Source organism: Crocodylus siamensis, chromosome 1 (assembly GCF_052110815.1).
Source record: "Crocodylus siamensis isolate JL-2025a chromosome 1, ASM5211081v1, whole genome shotgun sequence".
Classification (NCBI taxonomy): domain Eukaryota; kingdom Metazoa; phylum Chordata; order Crocodylia; family Crocodylidae; genus Crocodylus; species Crocodylus siamensis.
In genome coordinates this window covers 210,205,826-210,223,463 of record NC_143395.1, presented here as the reverse complement: position 1 = coordinate 210,223,463, position 17,638 = coordinate 210,205,826, and the positions used below count along the sequence as shown (strand labels likewise).

The 17,638-nt window shown below is 52.6% G+C and overlaps 1 protein-coding gene across 8 annotated transcripts; it reads left to right on the top strand.

The window, feature by feature from the left end:
• Nucleotides 1-4,231: 4,231 nt before the first annotated feature.
• On the top strand, nt 4,232-17,089 carry IFFO1 (intermediate filament family orphan 1). Of its 8 annotated transcripts, none has more exons than XM_090054687.1 (10): nt 4,235-5,058; nt 11,679-11,739; nt 11,821-11,916; nt 12,379-12,519; nt 12,962-13,027; nt 13,432-13,613; nt 14,506-14,626; nt 15,099-15,194; nt 15,448-15,578; nt 16,310-17,089. In XM_090054687.1, exons 1-10 carry the CDS (start codon nt 4,331-4,333, stop codon nt 16,410-16,412), a joined length of 1,725 nt encoding a protein of 574 aa, XP_089910813.1. In that variant the 5' UTR covers nt 4,235-4,330; the 3' UTR covers nt 16,413-17,089. The 8 variants fall into 8 exon arrangements, with proteins under 8 accessions (XP_089910873.1, XP_089910882.1, XP_089910813.1 ...); XM_090054698.1 differs by having other exon boundaries at nt 4,236-5,058; nt 15,102-15,194; XM_090054747.1 differs by lacking the exon at nt 15,448-15,578 and having other exon boundaries at nt 4,232-5,058.
• The last annotated feature ends 549 nt before the right edge of the window (nt 17,090-17,638 follow it).

Here is a 17,638-nt window from a genome sequence, read left to right as displayed (position 1 = left end):
TTTTCCTTTAAAGTATGTTACAACAACAGTTGGCAAGATTTTGCAGCAGTTGCCTTGATCAGCCTGGACTGGGTCTGAGGTGGACCAGTACTTCTGATTCAGTTGCCACCACTTCTCCCTACCATCCACCTAAGGTACAAGCGATGTCTTCCTGCTGTGTGGCCTGGATGCAAGGTCTTAGGCCATATGTTCCTGATCCCTGATATAAAGCAAATGTCTGTCCCCAGGGCTGTGGTGAAAGTATTGTCAACTGATGTGCCTAATGGTTTGTGCAATTAAAGTACAATAATGGCCAACCCACTGAGAGGCTGGGAAAAGTCCCATCACCTAGTATCAGGGTTGGACAGGATGGTGTGGGGGGAGGGGAGAGAGAGACAGAGACTGACTGTAAGAAACTGTACCCATGGAGCTTGGAGGAACTTAACTCCTGCTTTGGAGGTCTGGGGTGTGGATGGGGAGGACCCTTCTGCAGCTCCTGCTCGAGACAAGGACTACTTTTACCTCCTAGGGACATGCTGAGCAAGCATTGTGGAGTACACAGTGATGCTGACTGGTCCAGAGTATCTCTGAGTACCACCATTTGGGACCAACTGCCAATACAAGGCAGCCTCCACCACTTATGTGATAAGACACGGGTGATGCACCAACAGGCCAGTGAAGACTAAGCTGTGGATACCAGCTTCCAGGTTCTCAGAAGACCCTTGTAAGAGCAGAATCTGAGGCAATGCTTTGGTGTGTATCTTAAATGGTGGCAAAAGAGCTGCTGCTCATGAGGGTCATATTCCCTAGGAGGTGCTGCACTAACCTGCTGAGGAACCCTGGCAGAGCCTGACAGCAGAACATCTGGACCAAGGCAGGACATGTGCGCCACGTCTGCCCTGTCCCACAAGAAGGCTGGGGGTTGCTATCCAGATATAAACTTCAGCACTTACCTTCCTCTTACCCCATTCTTTTGGTATTTGCTGGCTGCAGGAGTGATATATGTGAGACCTTGGAGTGAATTGGGAGCATCTCATGAGCACTCTTAAGTGCTCAACTTCCATCTCCATTGGGCAGAGTTTCTCCGAGCATTGTGTGCCTTCAGTGCAGCTAGGTTCTGACTGAGCCTGTCCCCTTTGTTCAAAGGTTAACAGAGCTACTGCCTATCCAGCGAATTTTACTTGGGAAGTAGCCACAACCCAGCAGGACTGGGCCACACTACTGTGGACTTGAGTCAAGTCACAGCAGTGTTTGGTGTTAGTGCTGCTGGGTTGTGCTTCTTCACAAGTAAAATGCCCTGTACCAGAGTGACTTCCTTGAAAGGCTGATGGTTCAGCTCCTTGGCACCAGCTGTTTTCCCCAATAGGCTCAGCAACCTATAACTTGTTGCCATTTGTGGCTGGAAGGAACGGGCATCCCAGCGGCTGAAATCACATGACCAATGAGCTGGGGAGGGGAAAGTGGGGAAACAGGAATGGGCAGCACAATAGATTCAGCACCTAGGCTGAGGCATAGGGGGGAGTGTTTCCTCTCAGAGATGGCTATGGGGCTTCCTTGTCAGCAACCCAGATAGGTTCCTCCTAGGAGCTGTCGGGGAAGAAGAAAAGGTGGGAGAGTGTGAGCGTGGGGAGTCTTCTCCCAGCTTCCCCCCGCATAAAGGACCTCTGGGAGAGAGGAAGAACACATCGGCATCCTCCCCTGCTGGTGTCTCTCTGGCCAGCTTCACTTTCTAGACTTTCCTGGGTGATGTAAAAGAAGGCCAAGTGGTGACCTTGCATGCTGCTCAAGAGACATTCCTCCAAATCATAGTGAGTACTGGCCTGGGATTAGGATTTGCTGTACTGCCTCTCCCTCATGGCCTGAGACAACTGCCCAACCTCTATCAGAGGGGCTGGAGGACTGGCCAGCCAGGGGTGCACTCAAAGTGGAGAGGCAGAAAGAGCAAGGGATGGGACACCAGGCAGAGGATGGGACTTCCCTACCCTTACTGGTGTCACCTCCACCCCCAACCCCGATGGCCTTGCCTAGTGGCTGTGGGCATCAGGATCTGCCCATGAGGCCTAGCATGAAAATGGGAGACACTGCAGCTGGTTGAAGAGAGGAACCAGGTGAGAAGGGTCACCAGTGCTGCCAGGGCCTTCTGTAAACTCAGAGGCACTCTCCACTTCTTCCAAGCCAACACTCCAGGGCCCAGCGGAGAAAGCACCAAGCCTCCCTGGTACACAGTGGATGCAGTGGGACATTTCTTACAGGGACATCAGGGAGAACTCCTCCAGGTTCACATCAACATGCACAACTGCCACTGGCTGGATGGTGACCTGTCATGAGGCGAGCACATGGATGAGGGTGGGAACCTGGCAGGAAAGGGATGATGGGGCATAGAGGAGGGAGCAAATAAACAAACAGGAGGATGAAGGAATGCATGTGGGAAGATAGCAGGCATGGGGGCAAGGCCCACCAGTGCTTGGAGCAAAACAGTTGCAGGGGCAGGGAGAAAGCAGTTGACTGGTGGCAGGGAGGCCTCTGCCACATCCCCCACTAACAGCCAGGCAGCAGAGTGGCTTCTACCTCTGCAGGATACTGAAGGACAGGCCTCCTCCAAGCATCCCGTGAGCACCTCTGGCAGGATGAGCCTAGGCCCAGCCCTCTTGTCCTGAGGAAGAGGGTCCCAGTGCCGAGGCACAACTGATTAGGGGGACAAAAAAGCAAGCAGCTGTGGAAGCAACATCAATACAAGTTCAAAGAGAGGGAAGCTGAGGAAAGCATCCCCTCAAAGCACTTGCTGTTCCCCACAGGGGCCAATGGATGCCACCCTGGCCTTCGACACACTATTTTTGTGGTGCTTCAAAAGTAGAAAAATACTATGAGCGTGCACACAAGCCCCTTGGCATCACAAAGGCACATTCCCCAGTAGGGGGCTGCTCCTTAGTTCTCCCTGCCACCAGGGAAGCCCACCAGTGAGGAGGACAGGCTCAATGGCAGGCTTTCTTGCCTTCCCCGTCAGCTGTTGCTGGAGTGGAAACAGGTGATGGGGCTGCCCACAAGCTGCCTACAAGGCAGGAGCTGATAAGGTGATCTCTGTTACCTGATTAACCCTTGCCAGGACCAGTGGGAATGGATAAAACACCTGCACTGTTACAGGCTGAAGTTCCTAGTGCTTTAGTGGGTTGCTGGTGTCGGTCAGGCCCCGCTGCTGCTGCAGCCTTGTCACCACAGCTGCCTGGCAAGGCCAAGGGCTGATCAGGTGGTTGCCTTGAAGGGGGAGAGGGAGCATGGAGGGACACCAGGGGTCAGACTTAGAGAGACTGTCCAGACCTTATACTTGTCATGGGAAAGCTTCTCATGACAAAGAAGTTGCTTTCTGAAAAGGCAAAGTTTTTGTTGCTTTACCTGACATTGTGCAACATACCAGCCTTTCTTTTTAGAATGACAAACAGCACAAATGTATAAACATTTGCTTTTTGTCTCACTAAAAAAGCGCTTATAGGGTGACATATGTAACATGGGTCACAGGGAATGGAAGCAGACGCAGAAGCCACAGGGTGCTCTGCTGTCCAGCCCTGTCCCCTGCACCTTGCTCTCCCCGCTTGGCTCAGAGGCGGGTGGCCTGCCTGGCAATGGATTCGGGTGGTACTCAGGGTGTGCAGGTGCCCCAGGCTCCAGAGAATAGAGTTTGATAATGATGAGCTCTGGTGAGCCAGGGGTGGGTGAGGATAAGGAGGCCCTTGCTGTAGGACTGGCCCAAGGTGAGAGGCTGATTGGACCCTCCCCTGCCTCTGCTACAAAGTTCCCATGTGGTGCTGGCCCATCTTATCTCATTGCCTGGATTTGCTTGGCTTTGTGCCTGCCCATTTAACCTTTGTTTATTTATCTCTCCTGGCACTGCTCCCTTTGCCCTGCGCCCCCATCTCACTCTCCCTCCTACACCCCTTGTCTTTTGTATTCTCATTGGGCAGTGTAAAAGTGATGTTATGGATGGTCCAGAAATTTTGCCAGAGGCAAGGATTTCTGAGGGTGGTATCTTTTACTGGACCACTAAAAAAATGTCACCCTAAGACATCGTTGCCTGTTTAATTCTGATTTGTTTCATGCTCCGCTTTCTGGACCTCCTTTCACAGCAGCTGATGAACGGAGTTTCAACCCCCAAAAGCGTGTGCTTGCTTGCTCCATCCACCATCCCACTGAGTTGGTCTGCGAGGTGCGCATCTACCCCGCCTCCTGCCTGACTTGGGGCGGGGCTTGCGGCGGGGGCAGGGACCCGCGGCTCCTCCCTGCTCCGCCGCAGCCCGGCTGGCGCTGCACCGCCCTCTGCAGCGGCGCTCGCCCCGGGCACCTGCCGGCCGCCGCAGCCATGAACCCGCTCTTCGGCCCCAACCTCTTCCTGCTGCAGCAGGAGCAGCAGGGCCTGGCCGAGGCGGAGCCGCTGGCGCTGCCGCTGCTGCAGCCGCTGGCGCTGGCGGGCGAGGCGGCGGCCGGGCCGGACGTGCTGGGCGCGGAGCAGCCGCCGCTGCCGCCGCCGCCCGCGGCCATGGCGCTGCGCAACGACCTGGGCTCCAACATCCACGTGCTGAAGACGCTGAACCTGCGCTTCCGCTGCTTCCTGGCCAAGGTGCACGAGCTGGAGCGCCGCAACCGGCAGCTGGAGAAGCAGCTGCAGCAGGCGCTGGGCCGCCCCGCCGCCGCCGCCGCCGCCCCGCGCCGGGACCAGGCCGTGCAGACCGGCCCCGGCCCCGCGCCGCCCGCCCGCCCCCTCGCGCTGGGGCTGGGCCCGGGCCCCGGCCCCGGCAGCGCCCGGCCCCTGCCCTTCCGCGCCCTGGGCTCGCCCGGCTGCCACCCCGGCGCCCCGCTGCCGCCGCCGCCGCCCGCCCCCTCGCGCCTCCTGCCCGGCACCATCTGGTCCTTCTCGCAGGCGCGCCGGCTCGGGCCCGGCGCCGAGCCCACGCTGCTGCAGGGGCCTGGCGTGTCCTGGGTGCACCCCGACGGCGTGGGAGTGCAGATCGACACCATCACCCCTGAGATCCGTGCCCTCTACAACGTCCTGGCCAAGGTCAAGCGGGAGCGCGACGAGTACAAGCGCAGGTGCAGGATGGGGTGGGGGTGGCAAGGCTCTCCCCCTTCTCCTTCTCCAGGTCCCTGCCTCCCTGGCACCCAAGGGCCACTGCCCACTCTTCCCCACCAAGCCCAGAGTGGGTGAACATGACTGGGCACTGGCGCTGTTGGACCCTCTACCCCCCCCCCCCAATTACTAGCACTGAGGCTGGCAGGCAAGGGGGGATGGAAGGAGAGGGGCAGTGGGTGCAGCTGAGCAGGCTCCGATGACTCTAGCGAGCAGGTGTCGGAGGCAAGGTCTGGGATGGATGGGTTGTCCTGGAGGGGCCCCGGTTGCTGGCCTCTGTTTCCCTCCCTCCTGCAGTGCAGACAGGCCAAGCAGCCCTGTGTAGCCCAGTCTTCTGGCATCCTGGCAAGTGTGGGGACCCCTGCAAGGCAAGGGTGATGGATCTAGGGCTTGACTTGTCACCTGGCAGGAGGAGAAACAGCCTCGGTGGCCCCTGGGTATTCTGGTTCTGTTCCAAGGTGGCAAGGGCTCTTTTTTAACAGCTGAGCTTCACCTTTTAAAACTGGTGTCTGTAATGAGATTGGTCCAAAGAGTGGCATGGCCCAAGGCAGAGTTGGGTATAATTTGGGCCTGCAGACACTTTCACCCCCCCCTTCCCTCTCAGTGACCTATTTTTAACATCTTCCCTTTATGACATTTTGGGGGGGTTATTTTTTTAACGTGGCAAAAGGGTTAAGCAAGTGGACAGCATCTGCTCAAAACATGGGCCACTGAACTTCAGCTTCAGCCTCCACTTCAAGAGCCAGGCCCCGAGCCCACTGAACCAAAAGTCACGAGCCTTTCTCTCCCACTCCATGGAGTGGCAACGTAGGGTAGGTAGACCCTTCTGTGAAATACCTGCCTGGGGCCCAGGGAGGGTGGGCTGGGAACCAGGTAGCAGGGAGTCAGTGTGCCCCTTTCACCAACTGCCTTTATTTCCCTCCCTCTCCTCTCCCCTCCCCTCCCGCTCCCTTCTGGTTCTTTTCTTGGGGCAACCAGCTATCATTGCCACCCCTCTCTCCCCAGTTGCAGGGTGGAGGACAGACAATTTGTCCAATACCAGGCTTACCCCAGGAAGGATGGACTGCAAGTCTGTTTGCCTTTCCAAATGAATCTGATAAAGCTGAAGGGGCAGGGTCTTTAATAGGGGTATTTCAGCACCAGGGTCATGGGCAGTGAATGAGACCAGGCCAGCAGGCAGAAATGAGGCAGAGAGCTGGTGTCTGTCCTTGACACTCCATCACCAACCTGTGTGGTGTTTGGGAGGGTCACACCAATCGTTTTAGAGGTCTTGGGGGCCTTCCCTATTTTCTGTGGGATTTAGGAAGATGGAGTGACATGGGGTTGGGGTACTTACAGAGGGTTCAGCAGGGGCAACGTGCACCCTCTGCAGGCAGTCACCACTCTCCACCGCCGGTGGCATCTGCGGGCAGTCAGCAATCCCTGCTGGCCACTGCCGATGCTGCTGGTGGTGCCTGTGGGTGGTCGCCACTCCCTCTCTCTTGCTGCCAACAGTGCCGGCAGTTTCTCCGGGAGCTCCCTGCTCACTGCAGCCATGTTCCCACTGCCACCAGTGTGGTCGTGCCCCCCCCAGCCGCTGGGGGCATGTGCCATTCACGGGGCTCAGTAGCCCAGTGTCCCATCATGCACCACACCCCAGAGTCCCTGAAGGTGTGAACATGCAGACTCTTTACTGTGAGGTACAAGAGGAGGGGCTTTGAAGAACCCCACATGTCACAGGGCAAGAGCCTACACAGGCAGTTACTGTGTGACAACTGGAAGCTAAACTGTGGTACCAAAACTTTGACATAAAATAGAGCTAAACTACTGTAGCTTAGCTTCCACTTACTCTGGGATAAAAGCATGCATGTGGATAATTATCACAGAGCAGCTGACATGGTAAAACCCTGTTCACTTCTGCTGTAGTACATTGCTTGCATCTCTGTCTCATTTTCTAAATCTGCGGGTTATTTTGGCTCTGGGAGCATGGCCAGGCTCTCAGATTGTTTATAGTTGAGTCAGTTTTAGCTGCTCTAGCAAACTCTAATGCTTTGGGGAGTGAGGCTCTTCATAGTTGGCCCAGCTCTCGGCAGCATCTTGTGTAGGGTCTTCCAGAGATGCATTAGGGTGGGTTTAGAGTCACTGTGGGCTTGGGGCCAGTGTTGTTCCTGGTGTTATACATTTTTAGACTGTTTCCAGGAGCTGGGAGGAGGATACAGTCCCAAACCCCTTCTGCATGCCAGGGGCCCTCTGCAATAGACAGCTGTGAGCTTTTCAGAGCCCCTACTGGAAGGAAAGGGCCATGAGACCTCCACTGTAGGAGGTATTCAAGAAGAGACTGGATAAGTATTAATCAGGAAAGATTTAGGCGCAGCTATGCCTATGCTATAGGTATTTCCCATGTCTCTCCCTTTGCTGATTGCTGAATGCATCCTGGAAGGATTTTTTTTCCCCTCCTGTTGTTGTATATGCTGGAGGTGGTGGTGGGGGGGCACTTTCCTTAGAAACATTGGGTGTGGTAGCTGCAGCCAAAGGTGTGTCTTTTGGCTGGGGTGTGCCAGTGCTCCTGCTTGTGGTCAGACTGATCGCCGCATTTGGAGTCGAGAAACCAATTTGAGTAGGGGGTAAAATTCTATGGGCAGGGGTGGAGGTTGCCTTCCTTTGTAGCAGAGGGGCATGATCCTTTTCCTTGGATCTTTCAAGTGTATTTAATATCTCTCAGCAGCAGGACGCTGGCTGCCGTTGTCTCCCTGCTTTGCCTGTGGCTAGTTACGGTGCTACATGAGGATTTGTATGAGATGACTAGACAGGGATGATCCTGCCTCAGGCAGGGGATTGGACTAAATGACTTTTAGACGTCCCTTTCAGCCCTGCTTTTCTCTGATTCCCCCCAACACTTTTTTTCCAGTCAGGTATTTCTGTGCCACCCCCACTTCCTCCCACTCTCTCAGGAGCAAAGAGAGCACAAAGGCCTTCCTATCACATTGCCATAGAGACTGTGGGTCTCTGCACCCCAGGCTGTTTCCAGTTGGCAGCTGACTTCTTTAATGACTTTTAGCTACCTTGCTGTTTCCTCACCTTGGCCTGCTAGCCCTGTTAGAGGCATGTAGAGGCCAGGAGGAGGAGGGGGTTAATACCTAAGGAGTGGCAACCTATGTCTGTTGGGCTTTCCCTGTTGCCCCTTTAGCCTGTCCCTTAGTTTCTTAAAGACATGGGCAATTCACATGCAGAGTTACAGTTACTGGTCTGGTGCAGTGCTCAATTCTTCCTTGGCCTCCTTGTGTCCTTTTCCAGTGTGAGTGCTTAATTACCAAACCATACATGCTGCAAACCCTGAAAGTTCCCAGTTGTCTTCCCCTTCATAGAGGGCAGAGTTAAGGCTATATTGTAGAAGAGGAGTCATGGTAGCTTAGTAAATCTCAGTCCTTTAACTTTGGGGGATTAAGTCATTGTGTCCTGGAAAGGTACCAGGGGCACAGTCACTACATTCCCACAGCCTTGACCAGAAGGCCTCCAAACTGCAGACAACTCACAGCTGTGTGAAGTGGAGAGTGTCTCTTTAAATATGCAGGACTTTGAAGCAAAATGCAGTATGTGGGAGTGGATCAGGAGCAAAGACAAACGATACAGCAACAAGAATCAGGCTTGTTGCAGGCCATGCTCGGGATGGATAGGAATAACTGATGATGAGTCAGTGATTTGGTGGGGGGAGGGGATGTGTGTTGCCCTGCCAAGTGCTCTGCAACTGGGAGTCCCACTATGTCTGCCCTTTCCCCCTGCCACATATGAACACAGGAAAATGATTCTAGATGAGAGCTATACTGAGGCAGCATCACATCTTCAGGTATGTGCCATGGTGACTTGGAATGGACAGTGTTACAGAGATGGTGCCATTCCACCAGAACCTGGTGCTACAGGCCTAGGAGTCAAACTTGGAAGTAATCCAAACATAGTAAGGGATGGAGACACAGAAGTTAGACCATCCAAAGAACCTTAACTCTGCCCTCTAGCAATGCCATACAATAGTCATATGCCTGCATCTGAGGCCCACAAATGTGTGTGGCCCCAGGCTAGATTAAGCTAATTTTAAAGGTGCATTGGATTCTTTTTTTTCTCCCTAGATTTATTTCCTTATAATGTCACTGGGGGTGGCAGGCTTTAGAAGAGTGGCTGATCCTTGTCTGTGGGTTGGGTGATGGCCTGGTGTTGCCTGGTTGGTGGGTAGCCTGGGCTATAGGGTCTGTGGACCTTCTGAACTTTATCACTTTCCTTCCCCTCCCATCTCTTAGCACTGTGGCTGGTTGGAGAGGAGGGTGGCACAGAGGTGTTGGAGACATGTGTACATTGAGCAGGATGGAGGAGTTTGTGGCTCCCAGTGGGGACTGTGGGTGGTGAAGCAGTATGCAGGGGTTACAGGAGGACACTTACTCACAGCCAGCGTCAACAGCATCCAGAATGCCTCTGAGTCTCTGGGCAGGGCTGGGCTGTGGGGGAAGTGGTGCAGTGAGGTTATTATTAGGAATGGTGCATTGCAGAGGAGAATGGCAGAGAGGTACAGAGAAAGGAGTGAAACAGGGGAAATGACTGAAAGGGAAGGAGTAAGAGGGCTGGTGAAGGATAGAGAGGACATGCAGAAATTTTGCTTCCTGCAGAAATCATTGTTGCTTTCCATCCCAGTGTTATGTTCAGTACCAGCACTTAACCCATCTTCCCTAATGGTTTTTGGAACCTGATGCTTAGAAACATTTTCATCAAAAAGGATTTCTTTTCAAAGTCTAGGCAAGGCTAGAGGGACTAGGAGGGGGAGGGGTAGTGAGAGAAATATTTTTTGTTTTGGGGAATGCAGTCTCTCCCCAGAGAGGGAAGCCTAGTTGGATCAGTTCCCACATAAATAAACCTTATCTCTAGCACTCTCCTTTCTTCTGACGGCCTTTTTTGTTTTTGTTTTTTTTTCCCCTTCCTTCACCTGTTCTCCCCAGTTGAGGACGGAGGAGTGACCCTTCTTTACTGATGGACAGCTGTCTCAGACAGTGGTCTGGAACAGTCTGGGAAAAGAACAGTGCACAACTTTAGAGCTGGATGTTATCTTAAAGTTCAGGTTAGCAGCAGTATGGCCAGCCCCAGCTCTTTGAAAAGTCTGAGTCCAACCCTTAAAAATCCTGAGGCTGACTTAAAAATCTCAAGATAACTGTGCGGTTCTTGTGTTATGTCTTATCTTTTGCTTGTATTTCAAATGTGCTTTGTTAAAAATGCAAATTGAGATCTTATATCACTGGATGACTCCAAGAACTGGGACTCTGGGCAAAACACTGATGGTTACAACTTTACTTATAATACATACAGGGACTAGAAATCTTGGATGTGTCCAGTGCAATGATCTCTGTCTAGAGAAAATACCCCTTGCCTGGAGGAACTAGAAATGCAACAGCAACATGCCTCAATTGCACTGACCACCACAGTGGAGCAGGGGGCAGCCCAGACCACTACTGACAACACCAGCGATATATTTGATGTAATGCAGTTGATTAGCAATGTGAAATGCAGCCTGTAAACACACTGCAGTACAGTACACCACTGCCTAGGAAGTTGTTCACAGGAGAGGGAGTGAAATAGAGCTCCCTATCACGTAACCCATTACATCACAACACAATTCAGTATAGAACTGCCAGTCACTTTCCAGTTGTGTTCAGAATAGCTCTGACTTCTACAGCGCAAGGCAGATAAGTCTTTTGTGACACAATCCAGCCTAATGTAAGGTGACCAGTTATAACCCAGCCCAGCCTAACTGAGCCCAATACAGCCTACTGCAAAGTAAGCTGATTCAGCATAGCCCATTACCATTCAATTCATCTTGTTGCAGTAGATTATTACTACAATTATAGCCCAATGTAAATAAACCCCTTATGGCCCAGTATAGTGGAGCCCTTTGCAGAGCAACACAGTTCATGATACCACAGCCCTTCACAGTCAGGCACAGCCCAAAATAGTACAACTTCTCATGGTGCAATGCAGCCTAATATTAGACTGTCATCTGTGTCCCAGAACTGCTTGCTATAAAACATGCTGCATATCACACGCATTCACCATGCCCTGCTGCAGCCCTGCAGCACCTAATGCAGCTCAGTGTCTGCTGCTGACCAGTTTAGCGCAGTCCAGTCTAACCCAAGCTGGAGGTCACTAGTCTGATCTGGCACAGCGGGCAGAGGAGGAAGGGACACTGGGCTCAATCTGCCAGTTGGCCCAATTCAGGGCTTAGTGTGTGCTGCAGCTGCCACAGGCAGTTTGTGGTGGGTATCCCAAGCTTCTCCTGCATGGCCTGAAAGGCAGCTGGTAAATGCAGAGTAAGTAAGGCTGGCAGAGAAGAATGGAGGGCCTGGCTTGTGGTCAAAGGGAGTGACATGCATCTAACAGCTGTAGCTGTCTGGAAGGGGAAGAAGCGAATTCCAGAGCACATTCCCCATCCTACACCCAAGGTGGGAGCATATCTTGTGGTGCACAACTAAGCTGTCAGGGAGGGAACCCACAGAAGCTGCCAGCTCTGTCCTGCCCAGCTGTGCGGGACAGCAAAGCTGGAAGGGTGTAATTGGCACCTTTGTCTCACCAGGTGGGAAGAGGAGTATACTATGCGTGTCCAGCTTCAGGATCGAGTAACTGAGCTGCATGAGGTGAGGGTCCTCTCCCTGCATCCCTGGCCCCCTGCTGCTGCTTCCCAGTTCTGATCGCTGTCTTCTTCTCCCCATGATCAGGAAGCTCAGGAAGCTGAAGCTTGCCAAGAAGAACTAGCCTTAAAGGTGGAGCAGCTCAAGGCAGAGCTGGTTGTATTCAAGGGATTGATGAGCAATGTGAGTGCCCTACCTCAACCGCTCCCCTGCTTGATGGACACCTCCACACCCTGTTCTTTTGCTTAATAGGCAGCAGTGATTTTACTAGGGTAGTGCCAAACCCAAAGGGGATGTGATGTCCACAGCAGTAGCCAGTGTGAGTGCCTCTAGTGCAAGCTGCCCCAGTGACGCTGATGGCACCAGCCCCCTCAGTGTGCTAGTTGCAGTGTGAGCTCCCTTGGCAATGCCATAGCCCTAGGTACAGCACCATGGGAAGGAGCTTTTTGCCAGAAAAGCCCTGTCAGTGCACTGAGAATTTTCAACCCATAGGAACAACAGCCTGGGCATACAGGAGGACCACAGGAGCATGGGGCTGGGGAGGGCCACCTGGGCCATGGAGACCAGTCCCCTGCACATACAGACCAGGGCCTTTTGTAACGTTCCATTCTCCTCTGTCCTCTGGGCTGGTTCTCGTGGGGTCAGAACATCACGGAGCTGGATACCAAGATCCAGGAGAAGGCCATGAAGGTGGACATGGATATTTGCCGGCGAATTGACATCACGGCCAAGTTGTGCGACGTGGCACAGCAGCGCAACTGTGAGGACATGATCAAGATGTTTCAGGTGAGAGGCACCTGCTGCTGTTCCTAGTTACACTGCCACCTCTTGGAAAAAGATTGTCATGGCAGAGTTGAAGGAGGTGGCTAGCCCCTTTTAAGGAGATGCTCAGTCACTCTGACTTGTTCCATGAGCTCATGAGCTCTCCCTCTTGGGTCAAGTCACTGGGATATGAACCAGTAATCAGAGGAGGACAGGAAAGTTACTGAAGGCTCCAAGCATTATGTAGGGCATTCATCAACCTCCCTTTACTCAGAGGTGTTAGGCCCTGGGTCCCCTCAGTGATGGGGGAGCAGCTGCAGAAGAGGGAGACATGGTGCTAAGTGTCTGTCTCTAACTCCATCTCTCTCCTCCCCACCCTCTCTCTGTCTCGCTGTCTGTCTCTTTCTCTCTCTATCACTGTTGCTGCCCCTTGCTCTCTGCCTCTGTCTCTCTCTCTCCCCTGCAGAAGCAGCTGGTTAGTTTCATTCAGTTGAGAAAAATGTACAAATTAGAAACTTTCTATAAAATAAAGGTTTGACTGTAAATATTGACATATTTCACTTTTCTCAGACTCCCTCTCTCTCTCTCTGCCTTTCCCCCTCTCTCTGCCTTTCTTTCCCTCTCTCTGCATCTGGGGGGGGTGTGATTTGAGTTCTGTAATGAAACTACATTTCTTCTCATCAGATTCACAGACTCCATCTTTAGTTGCATAATTTTTTTTCATTTTAAAAATATGCTAAAAATCACATTTTGGTCATTGCACCATCATTAACCTGATCATAATGAGCCCGTCTCTCTCTTTCTCTCTTCCACTCTTTTCTTCTTCTTTCCTTCTTTCTTTCTCTCCCTCCCTCCCTGCCCCTGCACCATTGTCTTTCCCTCCATCTCCTTTCCACTCCCTACACCCCAACCTTGCACCCGGCCTCGTTTCTGTAGTCTCTGCACTTGTCTCCCATTAAGGTCCCAGGCGCAGCAGGGCGGAAGCGAGAGCGGAAGCAGGTCAGCGATGAGGACACTTCACTGTCCGAGAGTGATGCCTCCAGGAAGCCTGAAGATGGGGAAGATGAGACCACAGCCATGAGCATTAATGAAGAGATGCAGAGGATGCTGAATCAGCTGTGAGTGCAGCCTGGCTGGCTCTTGCTCCTGTCCTGCTTCCTCCAGTTCTCACTTTGGGAAGATGCTGAGACTGGAGTAGCTGGGAGCTACTCCACAGCCAGCACCCTACTAGTTTCCTGCAGCTCTGGCTGGAGGGAGAGTCTGGGACTGGTGCAGACAGACATAACACTTTTATCCCAGTTTAAATGTGCTTCAAACCACAAGTGGCCAGATGTACACGCCAGCTTAGAATGGTTTAGACCTCCTGCATCCTTTCAAAGATAATTGAATATTATTTAGAACTGGTTCTCTGTGAACCAGGTCAATGTTACATGAAGATACTAAGCTTTCCGTGACTTGTGTCCAGGCTGTCCTCCTAGCCACCCTCCTACCCTCAAATTAGTCTGGTATGCAGCAAATGCCAGTCAGTTTCCAGGAACTGAAATAATTGATGCATGACTTGGCGGTGGGGAGGAGTGCTCTTTAAAAGCTGTGAAAGCACCCAGGTCCCAGAAACCCAGGAGCAGCAGTCCAGTCACCTCCCTCCCCTACACACACATCTAGGCAGTCCCAGTCAGGGTACTACCACACCAGTTTCAGTAAAGTACAGAAATGCCTCTTTGTTGAACTGGCTGTTTAGTGAGAAGGGGGAGCAGTGGGTACTCACCAGCACCACATGGTGGCGGTTCGATGGCACTGGAATACCTAAACAGTGCACTTTCTACTTGGAGCCTTTGGCAAAATACGTGCGGGCACCTCTGATCTGGCACCTTTGTGGGCCAGTTTCCATTTGATAACATTCTTGGAACATTTGTTGTGTCTGTCCAGACTGTGCCCTAAGGATGAGTTCAGCACTCCAGACCCACTCCTTATGGCTCTTCCTGCTACTGATACATGGTTCTTTTTCCCCAGGCGGGAGTACGACTTTGAGGATGACTGTGACAGCCTCACGTGGGAGGAGACTGAGGAAACGCTGCTGCTCTGGGAGGATTTCTCTGGATATGCAATTGCAGCTGCAGAGGCACAGAGCGAGGTAATGGTGGCCTCCAATTTCAGCTGTACATATGAGCACAGAAGTGTTCTTCCCGCTGCAGCCTTCTGTGTTCAGATCTGTGCTCTGGGCTCCCACACTGTCTTTTAAACCCACCAGTGAAAATACCCTCCCCTCAAGTGGGAATGAAATGTGTTCTTCATAGGCCAAAATGAGGCCTTGAAGGGCCCCTAGCCAAAACCCCTACTCAGCATGCTTTTCACCTGCTTCCCCAGACCCTAGGTGGCTGCGAGTTCTAAGTTGAGCTATGACATATTTGCCCAAATCCTCCAGGTATCTTTGCAAAGCTGTAGGCTGCTCGAAGCCGTGGACTTTGAACTGTCTGCCTTATCCGTTAGCTTTGTGAATGGTTACATGCCACATATGTAGCCCATTGTTTTGGTTCCTTCTCTAATCTCTCTCTCTGGTTTCCAGTGTCTGGCATTTCTATGTTTACACCCTTCTTTTTCCCCAGCAGCAGGATGACAGTCTAGAGAAGGTGATTAAGGACACAGAGTCTCTCTTCAAGAGCCGTGAGAAGGAGTATCAGGAAACCATCGACCAAATTGAGGTGGGAGAAGGAGGAAGTGGGAGAGATGATGGCACAAAGGGATAAGGAATGGAAGAGGAGAGGATAGACCTTAGGAGTGGAAGGAGAGGGGAAGCCCATAGCAGGAACAGGGAGTTGGGAATTGGCTGGCTAGTGAAGCTGGCTGGCTCATGCCCTTTGGCATGAGGGAGCATTGCCAGTGCCTTTGAGCCAGATAGGGCATGTGCCAGAGCCCTGCCAACTGGTTCAGTTCCTCATTACTCCCCTTGTGCAGCTTGAGCTGGCCACAGCAAAGAATGACATGAACCGACATTTACATGAGTACATGGAAATGTGCAGCATGAAGCGTGGGCTGGATGTGCAGATGGAGACCTGCCGCCGGCTCATCACCCAGTCTGGGGACAGGTGAGCTCCCAGACAGAGAGGGCCAGGGTTTCTAGGCTCTGGTCCAAGTGCTGGAAGGTGAACTGGGTCCAAGCAGAGGGTCTGGGAGCCTGTCTGGGCTGGATTCTGAATGATGAGATATGATGTCCTCACAGCCTTCTCCTGGGAGCTAGTTTTGGTGCCATGTGTCTGTAGAAAGTGAATCATGCTCAGGTGTCAGTTTTGACAGGCGATGATGTAATCTAAAGAGATATCCCATTAGCTAGCACATCCTAGCAGAGGGACAGAGTGCTGCTGAACTGCTAGGATGTGCTAGCTAATGGGAGCATTAAACCAGAGTAGCTGTAGCCTGGGCACTGCTGCAACAAGCTCATGCTTTCACATCCCACTCCTTGGCCTCCCTGAATTTGTCAGGCACTTTCAGGGCTCTACTCTAAGCAGGTTCTCCTGATACCAGCGCACCTCGGTTCCATAAGACTCCTCTCTCCTGTACATGTTTTCAGGACTCATGTTGTTCATTTCACTTGTTGGTGCACAGGGGCTTCCCTGCACCTTTCAGCACTGGAGAACCCTGCTGGCCATCTACTCCCCTCACTCCAGTGAGGACATTTCTGCTGCTTCCCTCCCCCTCCCCTGTCCAGTTCTTAAGTGACCCCTTCCTCTCTGCTGGTATCTGTGATCTTGTCCTCTTCTCCCCACCTTCCCACCACCTGCTGTTCCCTATATAACCCCTTCTCTTTGTTTTCTTTCAGAAAGTCTCCTGCTTTCACTCCAGTCTCAAACAGCGAATCAACCACAAACGAAGAAACAGAGGAGTCCGATCGTGACCCCCCAAGTGAAGCCTCCATCAGATAATTAGGAAGGCCCCATCCCTTTGCCACCTTCCTGGCAAGGGAGAGGGTGGGGGTGTCTAAGCCGTGGCTTGGAGCAACTGACAGGGATGTGGAACTGCCGTCAGAACTCTGTCACCAAACCCCTCCTGACTCAGGCCAGGTGGGGGATTCACCCCAAAAGGACATGTAAGTGGGAATAACTAGATAGATGTGAGGGCCCTCGTGTGGGGCCCCCTCCAGTCCCCTCTGTATTCCCTTCTCCTGCTTTGATCCTTCTGGGGTTCAGGCAGAGAGGATCTCACTTCACTATAGCAGCATCCCTGGGACTGGGGCTCCTGGGACCTTCCAACCCCAAGTCCTCTGGCCCCTGTCCTGGTATACTTGACCTGGGTCCCCTGCTCCCTTCGTGCTGCACAGAAGCAGAACCAGAGCTGTGCCTCTCTGCAAACTGGACCTTATACTGGTGCCAACTGGACTGAGTGCTGGGCTCCCTGCCCTCCCTGTTCACTGAACACTTACAGCATCCCTGGCACCCTGCACAAGGGGCTTGGGAGTCTCTTCTTTCTTTGGGGGCATTGGCTTGGCCACCCCACCCCTTCCATGCACTTTGCTTTGCTGCGCATTTGTGGTGCAATGACACATGTATATGTTTGTGACGGAAACAAGGAACCATTAAATGGGATAGTTCCCTTTTCTACAGCTGCCTCCTGTGTGGGGATCATTGGGGCTAGCCAGAGGGTCTCAATCTGAGGTGTCTCCATCCCTCCATGGGGTGTGATCTGAGAGCCAGGAATATGGCAGGATCAGGTACTGCATTGCTGAGACTACACTGCACTCTAAAGGCTGAGCTCCAGTCTCATGCTACATGTGTCAGGGCATTTTTAAGTCTCCCTCGGAGGCATTGGGTGTTGGCTGCAGCCAAGGCTGTGGATTTTGACTGGGATGTGCCAGTGTTCCTGCTGGGTCCAAAGCTGGAGGTTCTTGGCTAGAAGGTCTTGCCCCTTTGCTTAAGGTCAGACCAATCGCCATATTTGGAGTCAGGAGGGAATTTTATCCCACTGTCAGATTGGTATGGACTGGGGGGGGGGGGTTGCCTTCCTTTGTTAGCAGGGGGCATGGCCCTCTACTTGGGATCTCTCAAGCATATATTATAACAAACTTTTACAGAAGAAAGATATTGGCTGCTGTGGTTTCCCTGCTTTACCTGTAGTAGGTTAGGATGTTATGTCTTGGGTTCTGTCAAGGTTA